This window comes from Ictidomys tridecemlineatus, chromosome X, assembly GCF_052094955.1.
Source record: "Ictidomys tridecemlineatus isolate mIctTri1 chromosome X, mIctTri1.hap1, whole genome shotgun sequence".
NCBI lineage: Eukaryota > Metazoa > Chordata > Mammalia > Rodentia > Sciuridae > Ictidomys > Ictidomys tridecemlineatus.
The window spans coordinates 77,275,302-77,291,079 of record NC_135493.1 but is presented as its reverse complement, the minus strand read 5'-3'; the positions used below and the strand labels follow the sequence as shown (position 1 = coordinate 77,291,079).

At 38.7% G+C, this 15,778-nt stretch overlaps 1 protein-coding gene and 1 long non-coding RNA gene across 3 annotated transcripts in view; one reads left to right on the top strand and one right to left on the bottom strand.

Moving 5' to 3' along the window:
- Positions 1-15,778, bottom strand: part of LOC144371726 (uncharacterized) — a 78,199-nt gene that overhangs the window by 10,989 nt on the left and 51,432 nt on the right. The gene's annotated exons all lie outside the window — the stretch shown is intronic.
- The window catches only part of Nexmif (neurite extension and migration factor), a 121,091-nt gene that overhangs the window by 98,532 nt on the left and 6,781 nt on the right, over positions 1-15,778 (top strand). For both annotated transcript variants that reach the window (XM_005337483.5, XM_021734665.3), the window contains 2 exons: positions 10,640-10,765; positions 11,400-15,768. In XM_005337483.5, the coding sequence (XP_005337540.3) occupies positions 10,687-10,765; positions 11,400-15,768 (4,448 nt within the window). In that variant the 5' untranslated portion in view covers positions 10,640-10,686. The remainder of the gene's footprint in view (positions 1-10,639; positions 10,766-11,399; positions 15,769-15,778) is intronic.

The following is a 15,778-nucleotide window of genomic DNA, read 5'->3' as shown; positions in this document are numbered from 1 at the left end:
TCCACACTCATATGACAGTTCCAGCCTTCCAGTAAGCTTTGTATTTGGTTTCCACATAGCCAATAGAAGTAAAGAAGTGGAGTGCTCAACAAAGCCTGAAATACACAGATCTTTGTCAATGTTGAACTATAGGGAAAGCACCCCTATTTTGAATACACATGCTAGGAAGACATTGGATCTATCTCTGAAATTAAGAAAAAAGGACATGGAGTTTATGAATGGCAAAACTGAGCCTCCCAGTTAGCTGTAACAGTTAACTCAGCACATCTTGGTCCTACAACCAAGATCAATTGCTGAGCCAGGATAGTTGTAACATTTTTGCTCATGAGATGTTTTTATTGGGTTATGTGTTGTCTTCAGTTTACTTGGAACTATTTATAGATGATTCTTGTCCACTTACCTAAAAAAGAGCTGATCTAAGCTGAAGGCATAGCCCAGTGGAGGAGCACTTACCTAGCATGCACAAGGCCTGAGTTCAATTCCCCTTGGCATCACAGAAGAAGAAAAAAATAAAAGAACTATTATGACTGATGAACACTCTTTTTACAAAAAACTTTTTATCTTGTCTTGATATCCCTGCTTCTTCTACTTCCTCCAAAAAATTCAAATGATGGGATTTTTTATATTTTATTTTTTAGTTATAGTTGGACACAATACCTTTATTCACCATTTTTTAATGTGGTGCTGAGGATCGAGCCCAGGGCCTCACATGTGCTAGACAAGTGCTCTACCACTGAGCCACAACTTCAGCCCTCAAATGATGTTTTAACTGACCATTATTAAATAGTTGAATTCATTTTAGTACTTTGAGATAAAATGAATTCCCAGCTCTGCTCATCTTCCAACTTCTGGTCTCTTGTATAGCATCCTGCTTCCACAACAGAAGATAAAAGGCACCATTATTTTTTTAGTGTACACAAACATTGTGTGTCTGTGTGTGTGTGTATTATGTGTTTGTATATATATATGTATATATTTGTATTTGTAGTAGAGAACAGTGGTGCATAGATAGGTATGCCTTGGGGTAACAATGCAGAGCTCCAGAATCTAGAGGGTGGAAAAGCAGTGTGTCCTTCCCAGATGGACTTAGGCTCTTCTTCCACTCCTTCCACTTCCCATCTTGGGATAAGCAGGAACAGCTTCTTATCTGTGACAACATTCCTCCAAACAAGAAATGTTAGCAGCCCTCTGATTAGTGGTGATTTTTATTTGTAACATATTTCACTTGGTACCACTGGGAATATTTCTAGACTAAAAACTAATACACATCCAAATATGTATAAATGTTACCAGCACACTGGGTGATATTGGCAAGTAGGATCCCCTTTCGGGGACTTGGTTACCCTGCTTGTAAAATGGGGAATTTGGGATTATACTGCCTTCCAAGATCCTTCCAGTCCTGTGGTTTAGTGATTACATTTCTGAAAAGATTTTAATAACATTTTTAAAATGTAATTAACAGGATAGATTAGTAATAAGAAAAGAGATTAGAACCATATGGAGAAATGAATTATCAAAAGATAATTCAGCCTAAAGTTATTGAACTCAAGCATTAAATGTAACTCCATGCTGCCTGGCAACCAAGGCAGTCTGTGGTTAGGACACAATTCTTGTATAAACTCACTCTCATAAAGTTCCAAGTGACAATGACATAGTCCTTCCAAGGACTCATCATCTTGCACATACCAATAGGGGCATTCCATGTTGGTCTCTGTGCCAGATGTGCCATTATATTGCCCACATGGGACTAGAGTCATGAAGAAAGGGACTCCCTTCAGAAAGAAATATCTGAAAGTGATTGGACTTGAGAGAGAGAAAAGACAGAAATCCTGAAAATAAAATTATTTTGCAAAGGCACTGGGCCTCTCAGATGTGCCAGTAAAGTTCAGCTACCTATGCTATAAATGTTTATAAGTTAAGACTTATGGGAAGCCTGGCTATTCCTGAATTGATCCCATAAGTATCTCTGCTTGTTCTTTCTATTACTAATTCAGACCTTACCAAATATTGTGTTTTCTAGCATTATATAGTGCTTTAACATAGACAATGCATTTTAATGTACTCTTTTCATTGGTTTGTGGTCTTATGAAACTGCTCTTAAAAATCTCTTTAGAGTGATGTCACAAAGGTAGTGCATATAAGAATGGTAGTGAAAGAGAGAAATAAGAAGGAAGGAAGACCCAAATGTTGAGCCACTGAGCTAGGACAAAAATGCAGCCACTATCATTTCTGCCTAAGATTCTAAATGCAAAGAGACCACCAGATTGGTGGCTACCAAAACTAAAGGCAGTTGGAACATACAGAACCTTGAGCCTTGTCACCAGTAGCAGCATCCTAACTTTCTGCCTCTGACAGAATAGAGGTATGAATATGTAAAAAAAAACTACAGGGACATGGAAAGAGAAATGATATAGAAGGGAGTAAAGAATAGATAAAAGGGTGTATATTTTAGGCTTATCTTAGTATCACAGAAAACTTAAATCAACTCTTTATATGTCTCAATTTTTCTTATACATGTAATTAATTTCAAGTTTTAGAAAATGGAAAAATTGAAATTAAAGGAATTATGTAGATTATTAAGAGGTAGAAGAGGCTTTAGATATAATCTGGTTCATCTCCCTTATTGTATAGCTAATAACATTTTGTACCATGACTGGGGTTTAGCTCAATGATAGACCAGTTGTTTAGCATACACAAAAAACTAAGAAGACCTCAGAGAGGAAAAAACTGGGAACAGAGAGGGAAAAAAAACTTGTTTGAGGACACTCAGCTAATTAGTGGTTGTGTTCTGTTTACTGCTCACTATCACCTCTTCTATATGAGATTTTGTGCATATCTTTTGAATTTTATAATCTTTATCATGAGATATGAAATTACATTCATACAGTACTTTGGGGATATATAGAATTCTTTAGAGTTTCTCTGTGATCACCTCTTTTTTAATATTTTTATTTATATATGACAGCAGAATGCATTACAATTCTTATTCCACATGTAGAGCACAATTTTTAATATCTGTGGTTGTATACAAAGTATATTCACACCAATTTATGTCTTTATACATGTACTTTGGATAATAATGTCCATCACATTCTACCATCATTTCTAACCCCATATCCCCTCCCTTCCTTTCCTTCCCCACCTTATCTAGAGTTTGTCTGTTTCTCCCACACTCCCCCTCCCTACCCCACCATGAGTCAGCCTCCTTATATCAGAGAAAACATTCGGCATTTGGTTTCTTGGGATTGGCTAACATCATTTAGCATTATCTTCTCTAACACCAACCATTTACCTGAAAATGCCCTGATTTTATTCTCTTTTATTGCTGAGTAATATTCCATTGTGTGTATAGGCCACATTTTTTTTATCCATTCATCCACTGAAGGGCATCTAGGTTGACTCCACAACTTAGCTATTGTGAATTGTGCTGCTATAAACATTGATGTGGCTGTGTCCCTGTAGGATGCTGTTTTTAAGTCCTTTGGGTATAGACCATGGAGAGGGATAGCTGGGTCAAATGGTGGTTCCATTCCCAGATTTCCAAGGAATCTCCATACTGCTTTCCATATTGGCTGCACCATTTTGCAGTCCCACCAGCAGTGTATGAGTGTACCTTTGTCCCCACATCCTCACCAACCCCTTATTGTTGTTTGTCTTCATAACAGCTGCCATTCTGACTGGAGTAAGATGAAATCTTAGAGTGGTTTTGATTTGCATTTCTCTAATTGCTAGTGATGATGAACATTTTTTCATCTATTTGTTGATTGATTGTATATCCTCTTCTGAGAAGTATCTGTTCAGGCCCTTGGCCCATTTATTGATTGGGTTATTTGGTTTTTTTTTTTTTTTGATGCTTAGCTTTTTGAATTCTCTATATAACCTAGATATTAGTGCTCCATCTGAAGTGTGAGGGGTAAAGATTTGCTCCCAAAATGTAGGCTTTCTATTCACTTCACAGATTGTTTCTTTTGCTGAGAAGAAACTTTTTAGTTTGAGTCCATCCTATTTATTGGATCATCTCTTTTTTGATGTCCTCCATACCTTTAGTATATCTTAAACTTGTATGGCTATTTATTTAAACTTTTTTTCCTGTATTTAAAATCATTATTTAAGCTGGATGTGGTGGCACACACCTGTAACCCCAGCAACTCAGGAGGCTGAGGCAGGAGGATTATAAGTTTGAAGCCAGCCTCAGCAACTTGGTGAGGCCCTGAGCAACTTAACAAGACCCTGTCTCAAAATAAAAACTAAAAAGTACTGGGGATGTGGCTCAGTGGTAAAATGCCCCTGGGTTCAATCCCTAGTACCAAAAAAAAAAAAAAAACCACCATTATTTAAGTGCTTCTTTCTTTTTTTTTAATTGGAAAGGCATTTATTTATTTAGGGTGATACAATATCTTTTTTTAATTTTATTGATTTTATTTTTAAATACTTAACAGCGGAATGCATTATAATTCTTATTACACATATGGAATATAATTTTTCATATCTTTGTATATAGACCTAAGGTCTTGGAATACTGGTAGGTACCATAAAAGGAAATTAACCAAGCAGAATTATATATAAAACTGTGTTTTGTACTGTTGCTGATTTTGTAATCCTTTCTGTTGACTGGAACTGGGTAGGAAGAACAAGGTTAGACAAAACAAGTTGGACTAGCCTGGAAAACCTTTCATGAACCTGTGCACTACAGCATCTCCTTGCTTTACTAAATACCTAACCAAACATTAAATTCTGCATCTGTAACAACTTTTTGATCCCTTGCTAAGGTGTGACATCTAAGGCCCTGGTTTAGCTTTGTTGCCATGTTGAACCAAACAATTGGATTTATATTTGTTAACCTTGCTTTATTTCCATAAATATTCTGGCACGGGTATTTCCAAGGTTACTCTGGCTTGGAACCCAACCTTGTAATGCTTCCTTCACAACCATCTAATAACTCCTTTACATATCTCTTTCTCTATATGCTGAGTACTGCTCCCTTGTCTATCATATCTAGATTATTGTCCAGATCTCTATATCACATGTCTGAAGTGCTACTTAAAACCAACATTTTCTTTTCCTTTCTATTTCCTCCTCCCTAATTTTGATCTTCTTAATATCTCATACCTTAACATTATCTCCTAACCTATCTCACTGTTTTGTCTCCCCCATTCTCATCAGTCCTAATTTTCTTCACAAGTTTAACCACTTTAGTGTCTTCCCAAATTACAGTTTAATTGACCTCCACAGTGTAGCTCCAATTTATCTTTTCAGTCATGTCTTCTTATGTGTACCTATTTCAGTCAAACACTCAACTGTTTCCTGAATTCTCCTCCATCTTTTCCTCCAACATCATTTTAAACTATATTCTTAGCTAGGCCCTGTGGAGTTGGACAGGGGCATTTAGTCTTTAGGAGGTATCAGACATAAAGAAGTAATAGATAATCACAGAGGAGATCAAAATTCTTTGAGAACTCAGAGAACAGAGACTAATTTTGTTTGGAATGGTAAGAGTCAAGACATGTGTCAAAGAAAAATTAAGTAGAGAAGTAGGTGAAAGAGAAGAAGGGAAAGAATAGAGGAAGGGGAAAAGCATTCCTGTCAGAGAGAATATCAAATACAAGATAACTGGGAACAAAAAAAATGATATCACATATTGAAGGAGAGAAGAATATTAGAATATTTAGGAGTATAAGAGAAGACAAACAGAAAGAAAAGAGAGTAAAACTTAAGAAGTTGAAGATTGAGAAGAGTACTGTATGTGAGGTTAAACAGAAAATTTTAAGGCTGTTCATCAGGCCTATGATTTTCTAACAGTTGCTTAAAAGATAGACTGGAGTAAAGAGGAGACTCATGGCACTTTATGAAGGTCCTTTAGCCCAGAATGCCTCTCTCCACCCTATTTCCTTATCCACATTTTCTGAAAGATCATCCTTCAAGGTCCATCCCAAATGTTGTTTCTATGAAGCCTTCCATGATCTCACTCCTCTTTAGAAATGGAATAATTGCTCTTAATTTGGGACTCTCATAGAAACTTCCTGCCTCTCTTTCAGTGTATTACACCTACATTAAAACTTGTTTGTGGCTTATTTTCCCCATTGGACTCTGAGCACTGTGAGAACAGTGCATTAATCACTTCTTGTTGCTGTAACAAAATACCTGAGACAAATTAGAGAAGGAAAGATTTATTTTGGCTCATGGATTCAAAGGTTTTAGTCCACAATCACTTTAGTTCCATTCATTCAGAGCCTGTGATGAGGTGGCAGGAGGGTGTGATAGAACAAAGATGCTCATATAATGGTGGCCAAGAAGTGGAGAGGGAGCAAAAGATGAGCCAGGGACAAAAGATGTGCCTCTCAAAGGCACATCCCCGGTGACCTATGCCATTACACTGTGTGATTTACTATGATCAGACGAGCAATTTGTCATATGTTCTCCCAAAAGTGCTAATCAATTTTAACTCAAAATACATTTTAAAATCACCACCAAATTTGCTATTCTAAAATGTTAATCTTTGCAGAAACCCTAAAGCAAACCCAGAGTTGTTTATATTGTAACTGTAAGAAATTACAGCCAGGCATGGTCTTACATGCCTCTAATCTCAATGTCTTGGGAAGCTGAGGCAAGAGGATCACAGGTTCAAAGCCAGCTTCAACCACATAGCAAGATCCTGAACAACTTAGTGAGACCCTGTCTCAAAATAAAAAATACAGAAAGGGCTAGGGATGTGGCTTAGTGGTTAAGTACCCCTGAGTTCAATTCCTGGTACAAGAAAAAAGAAAAGAAAAGAAAAGAAAGAAAGAAAGAATACAATCAATCCCTCTCCAAATCATTTTATAAGCAATGAAGTTATAAATAAATTAAAATGTAGTAAATACATACCTTTAGTTGTCTCTTTTAGAGTGGAGATTTGAAAAGTCATAGGAAAGGACCTAAGGACTGTCTTCCCAGGGTTTATCCTTCTAATTCTGGAGCACAAAACTCCAAATTATTAATAATCATTAAGTTAGTACCTATAATACTCAGTTTTCCATTTTGAAAAAATAGGAGCCTAGTAGAATTAACCTTACAAGGTGATTATACATCTGTTAGTTGATTTTCCATTGCTATGACAAAATACCTGAGGAAAACAACTTAAAGGAAGAAAGATTTATTTTGGTTCATGGTTCTATAGGTTTCTGTCCATAGTTGCTTGGCCCCTTAGCTGTGGGCTTGTGGTGAGGCAGAACATCATAGCAGGTAGCTTGTGGTAGAATAAAACTGCTCACCTCATGGCAGCTAGGAATGGGGTATAGGGAGGGAGAGAGTAAGACATATGCTAAGGACAAGAAATGCTCTTCTAAGGCACACTCCCAGTGACCTACTTCCTCCAACTAAGCCCCACCTCCTAAAGTTTTCACCACCTCATAACAGACCATTACATTATGATTAATCCATTGATGAGGTTAGAGCCTTTATGATTCAGTCACCTTCCAAAGGGCCCACCTCTGAACACTGCTGCCTTGGGGATCAAGCCTTCAACACATGAGCTTTTGGGGGGTCATTTCAGACCTAAATAATAACATCCAAAATGAAATATCTTCGTAACTGTATTTACCCTAGCACCTAGAGAACATTCATTACATTCTCTCAACCCTTCTCAACTCATCAAGCTTCTACACCCAATTCTACCTATTCTTTATCTCTTGCCAAAGTACATTTTCCCTCTGAACCCAATACAATTTCTTTTACTTCAAAGTCATAAATCCTAGGTCCCATGTCAGATTTTACCATTAGAGAGAATTTATGTCCTTAGGGAAATAACATCCCAGAGTAAAGTTACAGTGGCACTAATATGTCCCCTGACACAGTGTTCTTACACTGTCTGACAAGAATGGATAATTGTTGATATCTAAATGAATTTCTCCTTTATATATTTCATGGTACATTAATTTTTACTAATAATCAATACTTCTCTGAGGCAGCTGTTCATTATTTTATTACCTGAAAGGGGTGGAAGTACAGGACAGTAATATGTGGAAATCTGTATTTCTATAGCCTTATTTGGGACAGGAATTGGAATGGTAAGAACTGTGAAGAAGGCATTTTATGTTTTAAGAAAATATACCTGCTTGGCATGGGGGCGCATGCCTATAATCCTAGCAGCTCAAGAGGCTGAGACAGGAGGATCACAAGTTCAAAGCCAGTCTCAGCAAAAGCAAGGTGCTAAGCAACTCAGTGAGACCCTGTATCTAAATAAAATACAAAATAGGCCTGGGGATGTGGCTCAGTGTTTGAGTACCATTGAGTTCAATCCCTGGTACCCCCCAACCAAAAATTAAAATAAAAAAGACTAAGGATGTAGGTTAGAAGTGCCCCAGGAGTCCATCCCCACCACGGGAAGAGGAGGAAGAGAAAAGGAAAAATTCCCCATTTCTTGGTCAGGAGACATGGGTTCCATTCACGGATCTATCAGTATGATTTTTATGACCTCATCTATCATATCATAATCTCTCTGTGCCTTAGTCTTCCCGGTGTTAAAAATGGACTTCCTCATAAGTAACTATAAATATCAGGGACAAGACAACATTAAAGTATCAAAATAATATGACTCTATCAAGTCCCTACCAAAATGGGATTAATGGAGAGATTAAAAAGAAATAAAATGATCCCTGAAGTTCTATTTAGTTATTAAAAAGAAAGATGCACGTTGTAATCCATTATGGTAGTATGATTCCATCTGACCCATGGGTTCCTTTCTGAAGCAGAGCAACCATTCAAATTAGTCCTCCTTGACAAGGATTTGGGACTTCAATATTGCTATCCACTCCTCTCCATCTTTTAAAATTCCCCAGCCCTTGTTTCTGTTGAAAATACAAGTAAGCATTTCTTTTCTTTTCCCTGACACTCATGGTTTATTACCTACTCATCAAGGACTCATAAAATAAGGAGAAAGCTGGGCAATTCTAATACATAAATGTTAAGGGAAATGCAGAATCATCTAAATTTTTAAAGACTGAGATATTGTCTAATAGAGACTCTTATTTTATTGAAAATTGGGCTTATATAGGTAAACACCTTATGGATTGAATTGTGTGAAATTGTTACTTCTTTTGTTCCCTCTATGTTGGATCCATCTTTTATAGTGTATGTACACAGAGATGCTCCTTGATTTATGATGGGGTTAGATCCTGATGAACCCATCATAAGTTGAAGGTATCATCAAATTTAAAATGCATTTAATATGCCTAACTTACCAAACATCATAGCTTGGCCTAGCTTACCTTAAACATGCTCAGAACACTATTAACCTACAGTTAGAAAAAATCATTTAACAGCCTATTTTATAATAAATTGTTGAATATTTTACATAATTTATTGAATACCAGTATGTAAATATGTTGGTAATACAATATACTAAGAGTGTTGGTCATTTACCTTTACATGGCTAACTGGTAGCTATAGCTCACTGCCCCTACCTGGCATCATAAGAGAGTATCATATAACTTATCCCTTGCTCAGGAAAAGATCAAAATTCAAAGTACAGTTTCAACTGAATTTATATTACTTTCATACCATCATAAATTCAAAAAGTCATAAGCTAAACCATTATAAGTTGGAGACCATCTGTATTACAATCAATGAGTATACAATTCAGATTCTTGTTACAGATGCTTGGCTATCAGTATTATGTGATTTTTAATAAAAAGATGAATACCTACCTGGAGAGGATGTCTAGGGATGGGGCAGAGGGCTGGAATGAACACGGATGTGTAGAAGTTGTAGTGACACATCATAGATACCTCTATCTCTGGGGCCTCATCTCCCAGCATTTTTTGATACATACACTAGGTGGTTGGTCAGGAGATGGGGGGGGGGTTATAGATATATTTACTATGCCTGAAAAGTATCAGATGATGCTGGGGCCTTTTCAGAAAATCTAGATCTTATTTGTTGTCACATTTTAAAATCTTGATGTAGGTTTGGAGGAATACTTGTCAAAATCTTAGTTAAGATCCTAAAGTTGAGAAACCAAGGAATTCCCTACCTCTTTAAACCTTAGCAATCAAATTTTAGGGCATAGAATGAAAAAATGTGAGTTTGCATTGTGTGTGTGTGTGTGTGTGTGTGTGTGTGTGTGTGTGTGTGCAGGTTGGACAGCATTTGGACTTGGAATGAAACAATAATATATATATATATATATATATATATATATATATATATATATACACACACACACACACACATACATACATATGTGAATTTGTTTTTGAAGAGCCTTTTGACCAACTGAAATAGAAATAAAGTAGAAATTAAGCAAACAGTAATAAAGCTAATCTTAACATCCACATACTCCTTATTTCAAGTTAGCTTGGACTCTGCTTTGCATCCTTTCTAATTGGACATCTATGATTAGGTTAACTGTTTTTACTAACTGGAGGAAGATATACGTTTGCCTAATGGGAATAGTAAGGCCTAGGATGTATGAATGAAGTGTGAGTTTCCAAATTGACTTATATGGTAAGCATAAACTATAAAACAAAAATAGCAGTAATGAAAACAGTCTGGAAACAGGTAAATTCCAGTGAGCCTTGTAAGGATCATGTAGCTAAAACAACCTGTAAAAGATAGAATAAAATTAATTTAATGATTTATATTATATATTTGAAATGTGCAGGTTGGACAGCATTTGAACTTGGAATGAAACAATAAGAGGTTACATTCATGGATAACGAACAAGATAAGACTATTGCTGCCTCAGCCAACGGAGAAAACACTCTGATTAATGGGGTCAAAGAAAATGGTAAGGGAATTTAATTACAGAATATAATCACTCTCCTGATAGTCCTTTGTTATTACTATGGATTTTCAGTATCCAAAAAGTTGGGACAGTTTGAGTCCAGGATGCCTTTGTGATTAATGTTAATCCTAAACTTTATTCTACCAAAATTTTAACTAGATTAGAAGAGTCTCTGAGAGGCTTCAAATCTGACCACTTTTTGTCTCCCCAAATCATCTCTGTCAAATAAAGTTCCTCAGGATTCCTAGTGAATCAGAGTCACTGGGTGCTTCCAGGATATGACTATGAAGGACAGGCCTGTGTCTCATATCTTAAGACCATGAATATCCCCTCTGAAAGCCTTGATTTTCCAATTAATCAAGCAATCCAATTCTTTCTTCATTTCTAAAGAGGGCTATGACTTTCTCTGAGGAACAAGTTGGAGCAAAAAAAATATTATTTTTCACTTGCATGAATGTTCAATATTGAAATCAGGATTATTCTTGAATGTTCTAGTTGTGGTTTTCAAAGCTAGAGAAATAGAGGCATACTTATATAATAAGACAAAGTACCAGAAACTGATCAAGGGAAAGAAAGTTAATGAATCTGGTCTAAGACCTTTAACTTTGTTCATGTCATCTTTTCCCCTTTTCTCTAGACTCAGAGAACCAGGAAGTGGCAATGAAGTCATTTGCAGCCCTAGAAGCTGCTGCACCAATTCAGCCTATACCAGTGGCACAAAAAGAGACCCTGATGTTTCCTAGGGGTCTCCTGCCTCTGCCCTCTAAGAAGCCCTGTATGCAGAGCCCTCCCTCTCCTTTGGGCCTGATTGAAGCACCTGAGCATGCTGCTAATAGTGCTTCTGTGAATGCCATCTCCCTGACATCTGGTGTTGCAAAAGGCCTGAACACATGGTCACTGCCCAATGAGTGTGAGAAGGCTCCATTTGCCATAATGGAGCCTGCAGGCATGTCAGCTCTGAATGGAGACTGCCTCATGCAGCCAAGCCGGACTTGCTTGGGCTGCTTCATGGAATCCAAGGAGGCAGTAGATCCTGAGCCAGGAATCAGTCTGAAAGTCGGTGATCTAAATAGGGATTATGAAACATGTGCAGTCTCTGATATAGGGATTCAGTGCATTAATGCCGGAGAAAACATGAAATATGGAGAGCAGCTGCTTTCAGACCAGCTCCTAGGCTTCCCCCTGCATAAATCAAAGGCAGGAGATAGACGAGAAGCTGAGAAACCTGACATTGACTTGGAAGATCCAGCTCAGAAAAGTTATTATGAGGCATTACTGTTAGATAAGTGCAATACAGAAGAAGCTTTGCTTGCAAATTCCAATCAGGATTGGGGTTACTTTGAGACTTTCATTAGTGAGAGTAAAATTGAACTGCTTGACCTTTGTTCCAAGAATGAGCTATCTGTCAACCTGTTCTCTGAAGAAGATGTGGATAACTACATGTTTGATGATGATGAGTCAACACTGGGCAGTGACGTCTGCTCCCTGAAAATTCGATATGAGTCCTTTCAGGACAATGTTCGAGACAAGACCACCCTTCTGATGCAGGAGGATGCACAATTCAACTTTTTTCCCAGTGTCTTTACCACCTGCCCCAAGCGGGAGTCTAAGAGTGGGACCCTGAAGCAGAGCAGTGATCTTTCCCAATTCAAAGTTCCTGATGTGAGCATCATCTGGGGGGAAGAAGATAAAAACTTGGACAAGAAGAAAGTCAAAGAGGAAGGACATGAAGATAAAGGTGTAGAGACAAAAGATGGAAAGGATAATGAAGAGAAACCTGCCTTAAATAAACCATGCAGTGGGACTGATGTAGGGCAATTTAAGAATTCAAAGCAGGGCCATCTTACTAACTCCTTGGAAACATCAGGGAACTACAGTGATGACAGTTCCTTCATTGAGGTCTCATATGATTCCATGGGAGAGATCAAGGACTGTAGCCGCTATATGTCTCGGGATACTAATTCTGGCAGCTCCTCCTCCCAGCAGAACTATGGGTTACGAGCGAAGAGAAAAGTAAGATACAGTGAAGATTACCTATATGATGTTGACTCACTAGAGGGTGAAAAAGTAAATGAGAGGAAGGAATGGCTGCCAGGTGGTTCCAAAGAGGAAGATGATGATGAATGGTGTCCCAAAAAGAGAAGAAAAGTAACCCGTAAAGAGCCCCCTGTTATTATCAAATATATCATCATCAATCGCTTTAAAGGTGAGAAGAACATGCTGGTGAAGTTGGGTAAGGTGGATGCTAGTGAGACAACAGTGAATTTGAGTGAGAATCAGCTCAACAAATATGCCAAGCTGGCACCTTTGAAAGCCTTCTGGCAGAAGAAAAAAAAGAGAAACAGCAACATAGACTCCATCAAGACACCCTTATGCCAAAAGCAAAGCTTTGAACCAGGTAGCTTTGAGGTATCATTCCTGCCACCTGCTCGTAAACGAAAATCTAAACTTGGCAACAGGCACAGGATTCAAAGAATCCCATCCATGGAAACGTCAGCAAGTAATAAGCAGGTTTCATTCTGCAGTGAGCAGAGGCAAACTAATCGCAAAGAAGATGGAGGCCTAAAAGGTACATTAAAGTCAGCACCTCTAGCCACTGCTAGCAGTGCAAATGGATCACATGTAAATGACATCACAGGCCCTGACTCGGTGAAAGTCAAAGCCCAAGACCCAGAGTTTAAGGGGCCAGAGAGGAAAGTGCTCAACAAAATCAAATTTAAAAGTGAAGCTAGGTTAAAATCCAAGAAAATCAAAGCTGGGCAAGAAAGCAAGCCAATTGTTCAAATGAGCCCTCTCTTGGAAGACCAATCTTCCAAGCCTAATTTAAAAAATGAAGTTATTCCTGGGAATTCAAACAGTTCTCATCTATCTGAATTTCATGAGGCCAAAGCTGCTAAGAATTCCACTTTCCTACCAACCACCTGCTCTTCTGAAATGCCTCTATCTTCTGCTAATGTTGCCACTAATATACCTGTTATCCCTGGAGGGTATCTGCAGACACTGTTAGATGCTTCTGACTTGTCAAATAATACTAATATCTCATACTTCACCCATCATTCTCCTGAGCAAAGTGAAAGCAGTCTCACTCCAACAGAGAAGTCATTTGTACCTCTCCACCCTACCCAGGAGTGTGTACTCTCCTCATCCTCTGACTCTGAACTGCAGCGGTCATCTCTTAACTTCAAAATGGAATCTAGTAACTATGAAAATGCATGGCCCAACAAGGCTACTTCTGGTACCCAGGAATTCATGGCTGAAGTCTCAAGGGAGATAGCCTCAAACCAATCCAGTGAATTTGAAGCATCTCAAGTAGTGTCTATGGAAAATAATCTCCCAGCTACAACATACAATCCAGCTGGCCTCAATAGTGGTGGTGGTAGTTGCAACAAGGTCCTATATGCCTCCGTGCCAGACACCCAACTCCAAACTGATGACTCTTATCAATTATGTCACTTTAATAATGGAGATATCTGCTTTCCTTTCCAGCAGGGCCCAGTCAGTATGGATGATGGTCGGCTCTTTAGCTTTGATTCAATGGCCCCACTCTCTGTCAGCTCAAACAATTACTGCTCCTTAAGTTTGAAGTCCTGTGAAAAGGATGGTGATGATGATATCGCTGATGACTTCCTGGCCCACTGCAGCCCCAAGCTGGTGATCCAGCAGAGCATTGATGAGATAGTTCCACTAAAGGAATCCACTGACCTCCTGGATATCTCCAATTTCACTCCTGACAAGTTCCGCCACTCTTCCCTCTCAGAGATGTCCCCACCTGATACCCCCAGTCTTTCTCCTCAGATTACCAGATGTGAGACTATCAAGACACTAGGAACACTGAAAGGGTTCCAAGATGGTGTCCCAGGACCATTGGTCAGCATGGAGAAAATCAAGTGGGACTGTAGTACCCTTTCTCAGCAGGTCCAAGCGGATGATGGATTTACTTTAAATAACCATCAGTTTCAGTTCCATATGTTCAATGATGAGGATTCTGTCAGCCTGCTCCAAAAAAACCCTTGCTTGTCAACATTTAATGACCCATCAGGTCAAATTAGTACCAACAACAAAGTATCAAAATCAAGAAAGAAAAGTTCACCCAGCAAGAGTGGAGCTATGAACCAAAGTTCTTCTCAGAAAAACACCAGGAAAAAGTCCCCTAAAGTCAACAATAAAGGGACTGAAAAACCACCTGGCAAAACCTCTCGCCAGGTCCCTAAGTCAACAAAGAAAGGAAAATACATGGCTGCCATCAATGGAGAGAAAATGCAGATAGGCATTGGCCGTGGAGGAGGCCAGACTAATAGCATATCCTCCACTGGGAAGACACTGGATGACTGTACCCAACATGGAAGCCCTGTCACCTCTGTGAAGATGCCAAGTCAGAAGGGACTTTCTGCAGATTGGGTTTTGGGGAAAGACAGCAATCCAAGCTGGAGCAACATGAGTATGGGCACTAACACCACCAGCCTCCTGGATGATGACCAACGGGAATTTCAGGAACCTTCCTATATCTTGTCCAACATTGCCTCTGGTATGGCAGATGTGCAGAGATTCATGATGGCCTCCATAGAGCCCCTTTGGGAACCCATGGAGCACCATGGGGACCCCAATGCATTCTACTCCCCTGAGTCCAATAGTCTAAAATTAAAAACCCTCAAAATATTGGCTGGGACACCACAAGAATCTAAGAAAAAGGTCAATAGTGGGTCTCCAGGAACCACTAAGAATCACAGGTCAATCAAAGGTGTGAGCAAAAGCAATGGGAAAGCAGTGACAGGTGATCCTGGTCGTGCAGACATGCCTATTTATAATGAGGACTCTCGCTCTGCCTTCTTTGATAAAAAGTATAGTAGCATGAGCACTTTAGGCAATAATGGACCGACACACAAAAAGTTATATCGTCACAAATCCAGCTCCAAGGCCTTGAGAGATGAGAAGTGTAAGGGAAAGCGCATGGAGCGAGAACAGGTCCACAAGGATGAGGCTGGGACAGCTTCTTTTGAAAAACTGAGGTAATACTGC